Source organism: Dermacentor albipictus, chromosome 1, assembly GCF_038994185.2.
Source record: "Dermacentor albipictus isolate Rhodes 1998 colony chromosome 1, USDA_Dalb.pri_finalv2, whole genome shotgun sequence".
Lineage (NCBI taxonomy): Eukaryota > Metazoa > Arthropoda > Arachnida > Ixodida > Ixodidae > Dermacentor > Dermacentor albipictus.
Window position 1 is genome coordinate 40,670,357 of NC_091821.1, and position 12,653 is coordinate 40,683,009.

At 44.9% G+C, this 12,653-nt stretch overlaps 1 protein-coding gene and 1 long non-coding RNA gene across 3 annotated transcripts in view; one reads left to right on the forward strand and one right to left on the reverse strand.

Annotated features, from left to right (window-relative positions):
- LOC139061125 (uncharacterized) overlaps window positions 1–12,653 on the forward strand; it is a 401,615-nt gene that overhangs the window by 302,438 nt on the left and 86,524 nt on the right. The gene's annotated exons all lie outside the window — the stretch shown is intronic.
- LOC139061122 (locomotion-related protein Hikaru genki-like) overlaps window positions 755–12,653 on the reverse strand; it is a 128,413-nt gene continuing 116,514 nt past the window's right edge. For both annotated transcript variants that reach the window (XM_070540700.1, XM_070540709.1), the window contains 2 exons: window positions 9,323–9,526; window positions 755–1,116 (listed from right to left, as the gene is read on the reverse strand). In XM_070540700.1, coding sequence (XP_070396801.1) covers window positions 917–1,116; window positions 9,323–9,526 — 404 coding nt within the window. In that variant the 3' untranslated portion in view covers window positions 755–916. The remainder of the gene's footprint in view (window positions 1,117–9,322; window positions 9,527–12,653) is intronic.

The following is a 12,653-nucleotide window of genomic DNA, read 5'->3' on the forward strand; positions in this document are numbered from 1 at the left end:
ACATTAGGCAGTTTAATAGTAAGAGCTTGGTGGCGCAACCCACCGGCCCGTTCCGAAGGGGACGTTCATAACATTCATCCATCCATCCGTCCATCCATCCGGGTATCATATACAGGAACACTAGAAGGGGGCGAAAGGAAAGGCGAGAACACGTGATTCGGCTTTGGAGGACAAGGGGAGAGCAAGACTCACACCCGCGCGAGAGATGGCAGCAGGAGCGCGCCCAGCTAGAGCAGCGCGCGGATGATGACCGTGATTATGGCGAGGGGTGACATCGCCATGAAGCGATGGAACGGTCGCCAAAGAGATGCGCTCTAAAAACAGGAATGTTCTACGCACCCTGAATGTGAATTAATGTTGTATGGGTGAACTTTTCTGTCATTCCTCTTGCTCTCCCCTTCATGTATAAATAATTCTTTTCTCACCTTTTGCACATCTGGTTCTCTAGAAATCCAGGTTTACTAATAAATATGTTTGTGGCATAACAAATTAGCAAAGAACTTCATTCGCGAAGTATCTCGGTTTGAAACTCGGCGCCGAGATTCTCTTCAATGTTGTCGAGTGTAAGGCGCCAACTTATGGCAGTTTTTATGCCTATAACAAAATGTTCAATATAATCGGCCCCACACACCAGTGAGCGAGACGTTTCTGTGAAGCATTAGCGCTTTGCGACTCAGTATGGCATCAACATATGCCATAACTCAATATCAACATCAATATATTTCCCCATTAAATGAAGACATAAGTTGCTGTTATTATATTTTAATTAAGCCTGATTCACGTTTACTCATTTCTTCGTCCAGTTTTCTTGTTACTAATGAATATTTAATGACGTAATCTCTACATATAATGCCCGGCCGAAGCACCATCTGCTTGGTCTGCGTTTCTTGTTTGCTTGATTGTTGGGCTTGGGCTTCTACCATAGAGGAACACATATCGGCAGCTCAGGCTCAGACCAGCGTCGGCCAAAGCAAATAATCCTCTCGACGTGGGGCTGCAGCCGAGTACCACGGGCGCAGGAGAGCGTGATGCTGTCGCCGAACTCGTAAGCGTCTTTGCGCCCTTCTACTTTCGGCCCGTTGGGTCCGGTTTCAAAGTCGGCGCATGTTTCGATGCCTGCATATGATGAATTGTGGTGGGATTAACAGCAGACAGCAATTCGGGATAATTTTTGCACTACCGTCGATGTGCAAATATGCGAAAGATTGACAAAAATGAATAAATAAAATAAAAATAAAACCAGAAATTTAAGCACACAAGAACCGCACAAAAATTTTAGGTAATTAATTATTAGTAAAAGTAATAATTTACAACTTAATTTGTTATTGTTTTAATCAGTCGATTATGCATTTCAATTTTTGTGCAAGTATAATGTCAGCTCCTCTGAGTGGAACCTACTCATGAATCTGTGCTGCCAGAAGTAACTTTGAAAAAAATTTGGAAGTTTCACTGAAACACCCTGCATGTATAAATACACTCTTCGAACTGTTGCACCCTTCGGGGCGTATATTTGTCCCACAGCAATAATCATCATCTGCCTTGCTTGCGTTGCTTTTCTTGAAAGCTCGGCGCTCGCTACTTTTTTTATCGAGAATGCGGTGTCACACTGAACACGCGCAAGCCGTTCGTGGCTTGAAGAAACTTTCAGTTTCGAGTGAAGTGCTTCTTTCCTCTCTCTGTCGTGTTCAGTTAAAAAAAAGAAAAACAAACATTCAACATGAAAAACTCTGTACAGCGTTTAAATGTGTCATTCAACCTGCGGCAGTCATCATCATCAGCCTGGTTACGCCCACTGCAGAGCAAAGGCCTCTTCCATACTTCTCCAACTACCCCGGTCATGTACTAATTGTGGCCATGTTGTCCCTGCAAACTTCTTAATGTCATCTGCCCGCCTAACTTTCTGCCGCCCCCTGCTACGCTTCCCTTCCCTTGGAATCCAGTCCGTAACCCTTAATGACCTTCGGTTATCTTCCCTCCTCATTACATGTCCTGCTCATGCCCATTTCTTTTTCTTGATTTCAACTAAGATGTCATTAACTCGCGTTTGTTCCCTCACCCAAACTGCTCTTTTCTTATCCCTGAACGTTAAACGCATCATTCTTCTCTCCATAGCTCGTTGCGTCGTCCTCAATTTAAGCAGAACCCTTTTCGTAAGCCTCCAGGTTTCTGCCCCATATGTGAGTACTGGTAACACACAGCTATTATACACTTTCCTCTTGAGGGATAATGGCAACCTGCTGTTCATGATTTGAGAATGCCTGCCAAAGCACCCCAGCCCATTCTTATTCTTCTGGTTATTTCAGTCTCATGATCCGGATCCGTGGTCGCTACCTGCCCTAAGTAGATGTATTCCCTTACCACTTCCAGTGCCTCTCTACCTATTGTAAATTGCTGTTCTCTTCCGAGACTGTTAAACCTTACTTTAGTTTTCTGCAGATTAATTTTTAGGCCCACTCTTCTGCTTTGCCTCTCCAGGTCAGTGAGCATGCATTGCAATTGGTCCCCTGAGTTACTAAGCAAGGCAATATCATCAGCGAATCGCAAGTTACTTGGGTATTCTCCATTAACTCTTATCCACAGTTCTTCCCAATCCAGGTTTCTTAATATCTCTTGTAAACACGCTGTGAATAGCATTGGAGAGATCGTATCTCCCTGCCTGACACCTTTCTTTATTGGAATTTTGTTGCTTTCTTTATGGAGGACTACGGTGGCTGTGGAGCCGCTATAGATATCTTTCAGTATTTTTACATACGGCTCGTGTAGACCATGATTCCGTAATGCCTCCATGACTGCTGAGGTTTCGACTGAATCAAACGCTTTCTCGTAATCAATGAAAGCTCTATGTAAGGGTTCGTTATATTCCGCAAATTTCTCTATCACCTGATTGATAGTGTGAATATGGCCTATTGTTGAGCAGCCTTTACGGAATCCAGCCTGGTCCTTTGGCTGACAGAAGTCTAAGGTGTTCCTGATTCTATTTGCGATTACCTTAGTAAATACTTTGTAGGCAACGGACAGTAAGGTGATCGCTCTATAATGTTTCAAGTCTTTGGCGCCCCCTTTTTTATGGATTAGGATTATGTTAGCGTTCTTCCAATATTCCGGTACGCTCGAGGTCATAAGGCATTGTGTATATAGGGTGGCCAGTATTTCTAGAACAATGTGCCCACCATCCTTCAATAAATCAACTGTTACCTGATCCTTCCCAGCTGTCTTTCCCCTTTGCATAGCTCCCAAGGCGTTCTTTACTTCTTCCGGCGTTATTTGTGGGATTTCGAATTCCTCGAGACTATTCTATCTAACATTATCATCGTGGGTGCTACTGGTACTGCATAAATCTCTATAGAACTCCTCAGCCACTTGAACTATCACATGCATATTAGTAATGATATTGCCGGCTTTGTCTCTTAACGCATACGTCTGATTCTTGCCTGTTCCTAGTTTCTTCTTCATTGCTTTTAGGCTTCCTCCGTTCCTGAGAGCTTGTTCAATTCTATCCATATTATAGTTCCTTATGTCAGCTGTCTTACGCTTGTTGGTTAACTTAGAAATTTCTGCCAGTTCTATTCTAGCTGTAGGGTTAGAGGCTTTCATACACTGGTGTTTCTTGATCAGATCTTTCGACTCCTGCGATAGCTTACTGGTATCCTGCCTGACGAAGTTACCACCGACTTCTATTGCCCACTCCTTAATGATGCCTATAAGATTGTCGTTCATTGCTTCAACACTAAGGTCCCCTTCCTGAGTTAAAGCTGAATACCTGTTCTGTAGCTTGATCCGGAATTCCTCTAGTTTCCCTCTTACCGCTAACTCATTGATTGCCTTCTTATGTACCAGTTTCTTCCGTTCCCTCCTCAAGTATAGGTTAATTCGAGTTTTTACCATCCTACGGTCACTGCAGCGCACCTTGCCGAGCACGTCCACATCTTGTATGATGTCAGGGTTAGCGCAGAGTATGAAGTCTATTTTATTTTTAGTCTCGCCATTGGGGCTGCTCCACCTCCACTTTCGGCTATCCCATTTGCGGAAGAAGGTATTCATTATCCGCATATTATTCTGTTCTGCAAAGTCTACTAAAAACTCTCCCCTGCTATTCCTAGTGCCCATGCCATATTCCCCCACTGACTTGTCTCCAGCCTGCTTCTTGCCTACCATGTCATTGAATTAGCCCATCAGTATGGTGTATTTTGTTTTGACTTTACCCATCGCCGATTCCACGTCTTCATAGAATATTTCGACTTCCTGGTTATCATGACTGGATGTAGGGGCGTAGACCTGTACGACCTTCAAATTGTACCTCTCATTAAGTTTCACAACAAGACCTGCCACCCTCTCGTTAATGCTATAGAATTCCTGTATGTTACCAGCTATATCCTTATTAATCAGGAATCCGACTCGTAGTTCTCGTCTCTCCGCTAAGCCCCGGTAGCACAAGACGTGCCCGCTTTTTAGCAATGTATATGCTTCTTTTGTCCTCCTAACCTCACTAAGCCCTATTATATCCCATTTACTACCCTCTAATTCCTCCAGTAGCACTGCTAGACTCGCCTCACTAGCAGAGCGTTATTTGGTGAGCAGGAAGGAGCGGGCATGGTGGCAGTGAAACATCAGTCGACTTGGCAAGATGGCCAGTCTCAACAATCCCGTATCCTTGTACATGATGAAGCTGGACGATGAAACGGGAAATTCTGTGTAGGTCATGAAGCTCTTGACAAATACGGATTTAATATCTTGAGGAATGTGAAAATCCTTGCCTCTGGCTCATGTTTCCGGGTAGCTAGTCCAGCTAGAAGTGTCTATCGACTTCAAGGGTCCCAGAAAAATGGAAGAATGGAAACATTGTAGTAATCCACAAAAATGGAGACGTTAAGGAATTGAAAAATTAGAGGCCCATTAGCTTACTCCTTGTATTATATAAAGTATTCACCAAGATAGTTTCCAATAAAATAAGGGCAACACTGGACTTCGGTCAACTAAGGGAACAGGCTGGCTTCAGGAAGGAATACTCTACAATGGATCACATCCACGTCATTAATCAGGTAATCGAGAAATCCGCAGAGTAAAGTCAGCCTCTCTACATGGTTTTCATAGATTACAAGAAGGCATCTGATTCAGTAGAGATACCTACAGTCATAGAGGCATTGCGTAATCAAGGAGTAGAGAACGCTTACCTAAATACCCTGGAAAATATCTACGGAAATTTCACAGCTAATTTAATTCTCTACTAGAAAAGTAGGAAGATACCTATAAATAGAAGGCTTCAGACAAGGAGACACAATCTCTCCAATGCCAACACTGCGTTCTTGGATGAAGTATTCAAGCTGTTAAACTGGGAATGCTTAGGTGTAAAGATCAACGGTAATATCTCAGCAACCTTCGATTTGCAGATCACATTGTCCTGTTCAGCAACACTGGAGGCGAGTTACAACAAATGATTGAGGACCTTAAGAGAGAGAGTGTAAGAGTGGGGTTGAAGATTAATATGCAGGAGACAAAGATAATGATGAATAGCCAGGCAAGGGAACAAGAGTTCAGGATCGCCAGTCAGCCTCTGTAGTCTGTGAAGGAGTGCATTTACCTAGGTCAATTATTCACAGGGAACCCTGATCATGAGAAGGAAATTCAGAGTGAAAATGGCTTGGAGCTCATACGGCAGACATTGTCAGCTCCTGACTAGAAGCTTACCATCATCATTGAAAAGGAAGGTGGGTGTACAATCAGTGCAATTTACCAGTGCTGACGTATGGGGCAGAAACTTGGAGACTGACAAAGATGCTTGAGAACAAGTTAAGAACCGCGCAATGAGCGATGGGACAAAGAATGCTAGGCATAATGTTAAGAGACAGAAAGAGAGCGGTTTGGATCAGCGAGCAAACGGGTATAGCCGATATTCTAATCGGCATGAACAGAAAAAAAATGGAGCTGGCCAGGTCCTGTTATGCGTAGGTTAGATAACCGGTGGACCATTAGGGTTACGGAATGGGTGGTGACAGAAGGAAAGCGCAGTCGAGGACGGCAGAAGACTAGATGGGACGATGAAGCTAGGAAATTCACTGGCGCTAGTTGGAACCGGTTGGGGCAGGACAGGGGTAATTGGAAATCGCAGGGAGAGGCCTTCGTCCTGCAGGGGGCATAAAATAGACTGATGATGATGAGTAATCGGAGTATATGGAAGCTCATTATATAGAAGGTGCTTTCTTTAGCTTAACGAAAATTTTAATAGTTGCCTGTAGCACATAGCACAATTGTAACCTTTGATCAATATTACTCGATGAGGCGACCATTATTTCTACGAGAAACTGAAATACTTAATTGAATAATTGACACAATTATGCTATTTAACTTCTTGATTAATTATTTGGCGGCACGTAATCCGACCTATGAATTGTATATGGCGAGCATACAAGGCAAATAGACTTAGGACGCACTCTCAGGATGGCATGAGTTTCGAAATATGCGCCGTAAAACTTGCGGTAAAAAGTGCACTGTTGCTCAACATACTTTGAAAAGAAAGCACTGTTTTATGCGTTTGTGCACAAGAGTAGCTGAAACGCCAATGCACATCGTCGAACACATTGAAAATTAATATATTGAAACTGGCGTCGTCCCGAAAAATCGTTCGAAGTGGATATGCCTTGCGAACTCACCGACTATAATTTGTAAAATGAAATTGGCGCCGTAATGTGAGTAACTAAATATATTAACTAATCATTTGTAATAATGTCAAATAATTATCCATTTTCATTTCTTGTAGAAGCAGTGGCCACCTTATCGGATAATTTAGTTCAAGGGTTACAATTCCGCTTTCTGCCAGGGGCAATTTTCAGAAATTTGGTGGAGGTAAAAAAAAAAAAGACCAGTGTATAGTAAAACAGTTTCTTGGGCGAGTTGGTTCATAAGTGAGAAATAATATAGAAGCGCGAAAGAAACGTGAAAAGAAAGAAGGAAAGAAGGCCCTGCGTGCTTGTTGCTTTGGTGCTTCTGTTTTCCTGCCCTCTATAGCTTTGGGAAGGCGTGAGAATGTCGAGCGGGCATGACATACAGCCTGGATATATCAGATGATGTAGCGCAAACGCAAAATGCAGTGAAAAGAAAAGACTAACAAGCGGCTGAAAGAGCAGAAAGTAAAACAGGTGCTACTCGTGCCACGTATACACGTAGGGCATGTCTATTGGTAGCGACAGGGACAGAGCACTTGGCTTTTAGCGGACACCCGAGTGCAATAAGCTCTCTCTCTCAGTGTTGTGAAAAGTTAAAGGGAAGCTGAAGCGGTTTTCAATTTCCATGAATTGCTGGGATTGGGAAGAACAGACCCAATAATTTACGGTTCCGAAATTTTTTCTTCGTTTTGTTAGTATAAGGGGCGGAAATCGCTTTCTAAATCACCCCCGCGGACACGCCCCCATCGCTTCCCGGAGCGCCGGGTGAGGAGGTTACCAGAGGAGAGAACCGGCGAACCGGCGGGGACCGAGCTGCCGGACCGGCGTGCTGGCATGCGCTGGCATCCCTCTTTCCGTCCTGCGCTTTACTGAACGACGCTACGAGAGATTTGCCGCCGCCGCCGCTCACGTTTGTTTTGCGATTTTCGTAAACTGTTCTTTCCTTCTGTGCTGCGTGAGTGCCTACAGCCAAGGGCGCCCAACATGCCCTCGTTCTGTGCAGCAATCGGCTGCGCGAACACACGCGGGCGAGACGATGTGGTGTTTCACAGGTTCCCGAAGGACAAGAAGCTTGCAGCGCAGTGTGGTGAGGAGAGATAAGTTCGTGCCGACGAAATCAACTGTGCTGCGCTCGGACCATTTCCGCGATAGCCGGATAGCCTTACGACAAATGCGGACACGCGTTGTTGCTAGCGTTGCTATACTCCGTTTCATACATCAGGTGCAACACTGTGGAGGCTTGAGATACTTCTTGCAGTGGCTGCGTTCGCACTTAGAAAAAGTTCGGTGTTTCTTGACCCGATTTTTGAGAAAACTTTTCATATATAAGCTCAGTTCTGAATGAAAAAAAAAGAATTTACCCATAGAAACAATCCGTGTACTTATACGGCTGCTAACACGTTCTTTTAAATCAATTTTCTTTTCGGCATTCTTTAATTGCAGCCCGTCGCGGCAGCTTCACGTGCATGCTCGCGCGACCAAATGCCGCTGGCACGCTGCGAACCATAGACGGAAACGCGCGCAGTAATAAATTTTGGTAACCGGACTTCGTGCGTAGCTTCCACAGCGTTGCACCTTAGGTATAAATTGGAGTATAGGCTTGCCTAGTGACATTCGACGTACGGTTGCAGTTATCATGTTTACCACACGGCGGTGCTAAAACTGCCTAATATCTTTATGTCAACACTAGCATGGAGCGCGCATACCGATTCTTGATCGAGCCACAATCGCAAAGTCGTCGAACCATATTCTGAATATTGCACTTATAATCCCCCTGGCCATCTCGATCTGGATGTGTATGATAAGCAACTTCCATGACTGTACCTCGCAGCACTGCATGTGCGCGCTTTGAAACGCGGCACTTATGTTCGCGATCGTGTATCAACGCTCAGAAAACCACGGGACTTCAGACAAGCAGCGGCAAGGCGCTTGACATCGCGGAATTGTACCCGTGTTTACAATCTAATGAGAAGTTAGTGCTTCGACATTCTTCCAGCAGCAAGTTCCCAGTGACACTTTAGCGCATTTTTTCTCCCATCATTGGAACGTGCAGCTACATGAAAAAAAAAAGCATACGTAACAGCTAAGATTTCCAGCGTGCGAGAAGGTGTACACATCGCTCTCGCTTTTGGCACACTCAACATCGTCGTTGCCGCCGTTGCCGCCATCGTTTTCCGTATCGGATGTCGGTTCGAACATGTACGGCGAAAATACAAGCTGTCCGAGACAGCGAGAACGTTCCATAATGCTTACAACTCAGCTATGCAGCCAGAACAGAACAGCGTGCGACGCTCTCAAACGGCGGCGCCGACCGGCGACTGCCGCCACTGACGTCACAGCTGCTCCGACCAATCACGGGCAACAGCGGCGTTCGCGCGACACCCTGAGGCGCTGGTGCGCGTTTTCATGAAAAAACAGCCGCTTGCGCTTGTTTCCGCCCTTTTTGAACGAGATATTCGTGTTCAGGGGACTCAAAACTGTAGAATGCCGCAGAGAACTCATTTTTTTCGAAAAGTGTTTCAGCTTCCCTTTAAGCGCTTCATTTTACTTGGGAATGACAAACTAGGTTATTTATGTGACTCACGTAACTGTGCTGTTATCCGTTGATCTGCGCCAAGAGCTGTATATTTACAGTCTGCACAAAAATTGGTAAAATTACTCACATTTCATTTGCGGTGGAATGAACCAGGAGCCAACCTGGAGGCAAGTTACCGCACTGCTGTTTCCAACCAAGGTGTACCCATCGTCATTGCAAAAAGCCCAAAACGTGCTGTTCGATGGCACCATGGACGCACCATCGTTGGTCACAATGGCCAGACCAGGGGGCGCGAGCGTGTAAAACTCTTCCACTTGGCACCCGTTTGGCGCTGTACCGCGAAAAAAAGAAACGGAGAGAAGAAACCTACGTAAAGCAGTTATGCTACGTACCTATGCTACGTAATTTAGTGGAGCAGCCAATAACGGATTAACATGGCATTTGCCTGTCGTCCGTGTCTTGGTAGAAAATGCTGATTAGTTTGAAGGCGTTGCGTGATTTAGGTTCAGCTGAGTGGTGAATGACACAAACGGCTAGCTTCAACGTGTTCACTGCCGAATCGATAATGTATCCAAAAATGTGTAAGGAAACTGGTCTAAGTGGTATTGCGACTTGAATGTTAACCGAACTATCTTTCGTTTAGGAAACGACAAAGAGAACGTTTTGAACAAGAGCCACTGAGCTTTCGTGTAGCTCGGCTGTGCGTGGTCAGTGCCTTCTGATGACACAAGGGCTCTGCGCTGTGTCCGTAACATCAGACATCTTTTCCAAGCTGTGCAAGAAGACGCGTTTGAGCCTTCATGTGTTTGAGCCTGCGTCAATCCCACGTATGTGGGACTGACCGTCGCACCACAGAGCTGCCTCATTTCAAGTCGCACTGATTGGCTTTGAGGCGTTTGCGTTGTCATAAAATATGGCAAGCAACCCAAATGATGACAAACGGACCGGGCGCGTAAGTGGTTAGCGTTATTTGATCTACGACTTATTGCGAAATTTATCAGGTGTCTTCAGAGGAAGGCCACAAAGCAAAACAATATAAAAGGACAAAGCAATTAGTGCTTTTGTTTCATAGCTTGTCACATGGCATAATGTGGCAATGAAGTTATCAAAATAGCAAAACTACACATGCGGTTAGATTAGATCGAGTATAAACAACACCATCAGAATGAATACTTCCATAGAAAAACACTACACCAGTGTCAGGCATAACTGCAATGAAACAACCAGCATATGAACCACTATTAGAGTAAAAGAAAAACAAAAAATGCACTCAAGCTTCAGTACTCTGAATCACGTAAATTATATTCAAATAACGACAAGAATTTGTATGATGACAGCGTATTGATTACACGAGAAGGTAAGTCGTTGCCACATTACAAACTCACAAATTATTACATGCAAAAAATAAAAATCAGTGCAGAAACGGTATTCCTTTGGTACGGGCGCATGCTTGCAGCGTGTGGACATGAACTCATCATCGCATGTGTTGATAGCAGCGCCTGTGGGCCAACCACAAGGACGGTACGCGGAGTGTGTGCCCTGCACAACGGAAAGCCAACCCTCACTGAAGTATTTCATCGTCAACTTGGTTTTCTCCGTTTGTTTCTGTGTCTCTACACATCCCCTAACCCATGTTTCCTACTAGAAGGCCAGAGATAGGAACCTCAGGCGGACGTCTTCGCATTTCTTATCATTGAAGTTCTCTCTCTTGAAGCGCGTACGTTTCACCAGCTTAAGTGATAGCTTCGGAATTCATTATGTTTAACTTGTAATGAAATAAATGGAGCAATTTAAGCAATTCATAAAGTGATTTCAGACATCCCAATGACTGGAGGTTTGATGACTGTGCGAGTTGGCAACTCGGAAACATGTGATCACCGCTGTCAACACTCTCAACCAGACACTTGCTTCACCGTTGACGGTGCTTTGCCAAAACAACCTCTCCGCAATTCCTCTCATTAAACGTTCTCTCTATATACAGGGTGTCAAAGCTAACTTTAGCCAGAGTTTAAAATATGTCGATGAACTCTAAGACGACGTGACCAAATGCATGTTGCTGACTATGGTATGAAGTAAGCCACACTGTTTTTTTTATTCTGCTTAATTACCTAATTAGTCAAGATTAATGAAACAACTTCTGAAGCAACGCAGTTAGGCAAAAAATCCCGATTATAGAGTTGTAGAGCGCTTTGCAAAACGACCGATTAGACAATTTCTAACTTTCTATCTATTAGGCCATTAGTGTTTTTCTGCGTACTGCAGATACCCGCGAAATAATTTTAAAAAATGCCATGTGACATGTCCCCTTGCGCGCCGTGATTTAAACGTCACCCACCGTGGTTGCTTAGCGGCTATGGTGTTGGGCTACTAAGCATGAAGGTCGCGGGCTCAAATCCCGGCCACGGTGGCCGCAGTTCGATGGGGGCGAAAATACCCGTGTACTTACATTCAGCTGCACGTTAAAGAACCCCAGGTGGTCCATATTTCCGGAGTCCCCCACTACGGCGTGCCTCATAATCAGGAAGTAGTTTTGGCACATTCTTTTCTATTGCAGCATTCCCAAACGCCCGGCGTACAAGCGAACATAGCATTTAGTGCGGCCGCCTGTTTATCGCTATGACGAACCGCCGCGAGGGAAGCAGATCAGTGGCGTAAATCGCACAGCCAGTGGCTGCGTCACTTCCCTGTCGCATCTTAAGCGGCAGGACACCCGGCTAGATGCTATGTTAATTGGTGCGAGAAATGTTTGGGAGCGCTGCAATCATGACACGCAAGCGGGCGTGTCACGTGGCATTATTTTTATTTCGCTGGCATCTACAGTAAGCCGAAAAACCTGATAGAAAGTTGGAAACTGTTTAATCGGACGTTTTGCAAATCGCTCTACATCTTTCTAATTGGAATGTTTTGCCTGACTTCGTGGCTTCAGAAGTTGGTTAATTAGTGTTGACTAATTACGCAATTTAGTAGAATAAACAATAGTGTGACTTGCTCCATAAATAATCAGCAACGTGCATTTTGTCGCGTCGCCTTTCGTCAGTAACATGCATCGGCATGTTTTTAAACTCTGGCTAACGTTAGCTTGGACACGTACCCTGTATACAATCGATATAAGCGACGAATAGTCGGGAAAGCGCGTGGCGTCATATACAATGCGCGCAGGCTTTGTGTTATGCACGAGGCCTTGCAACCACCCTTGTAAATTCTGCTGACGCATTGGAACGCAAAACCACTCGCAGGCCCTGCTGCGCCAGTGTATGTTTTGAAGCCGGCGAGCTCTTGAGCATAGGAAAAAGCGTAGTAGTTTTAAGCAGTACTAACATCTTTTACACTGAAATTACATGGAGGAAGCAGGATATTCAGACCCCCATGGCGATTAGATGAGCTCGAGATCGGGAGCGAAAACGCCAAGTCATGCCCCACAGCTAACGGCAATGAAGTACAACGGCCCGTCGTATTTC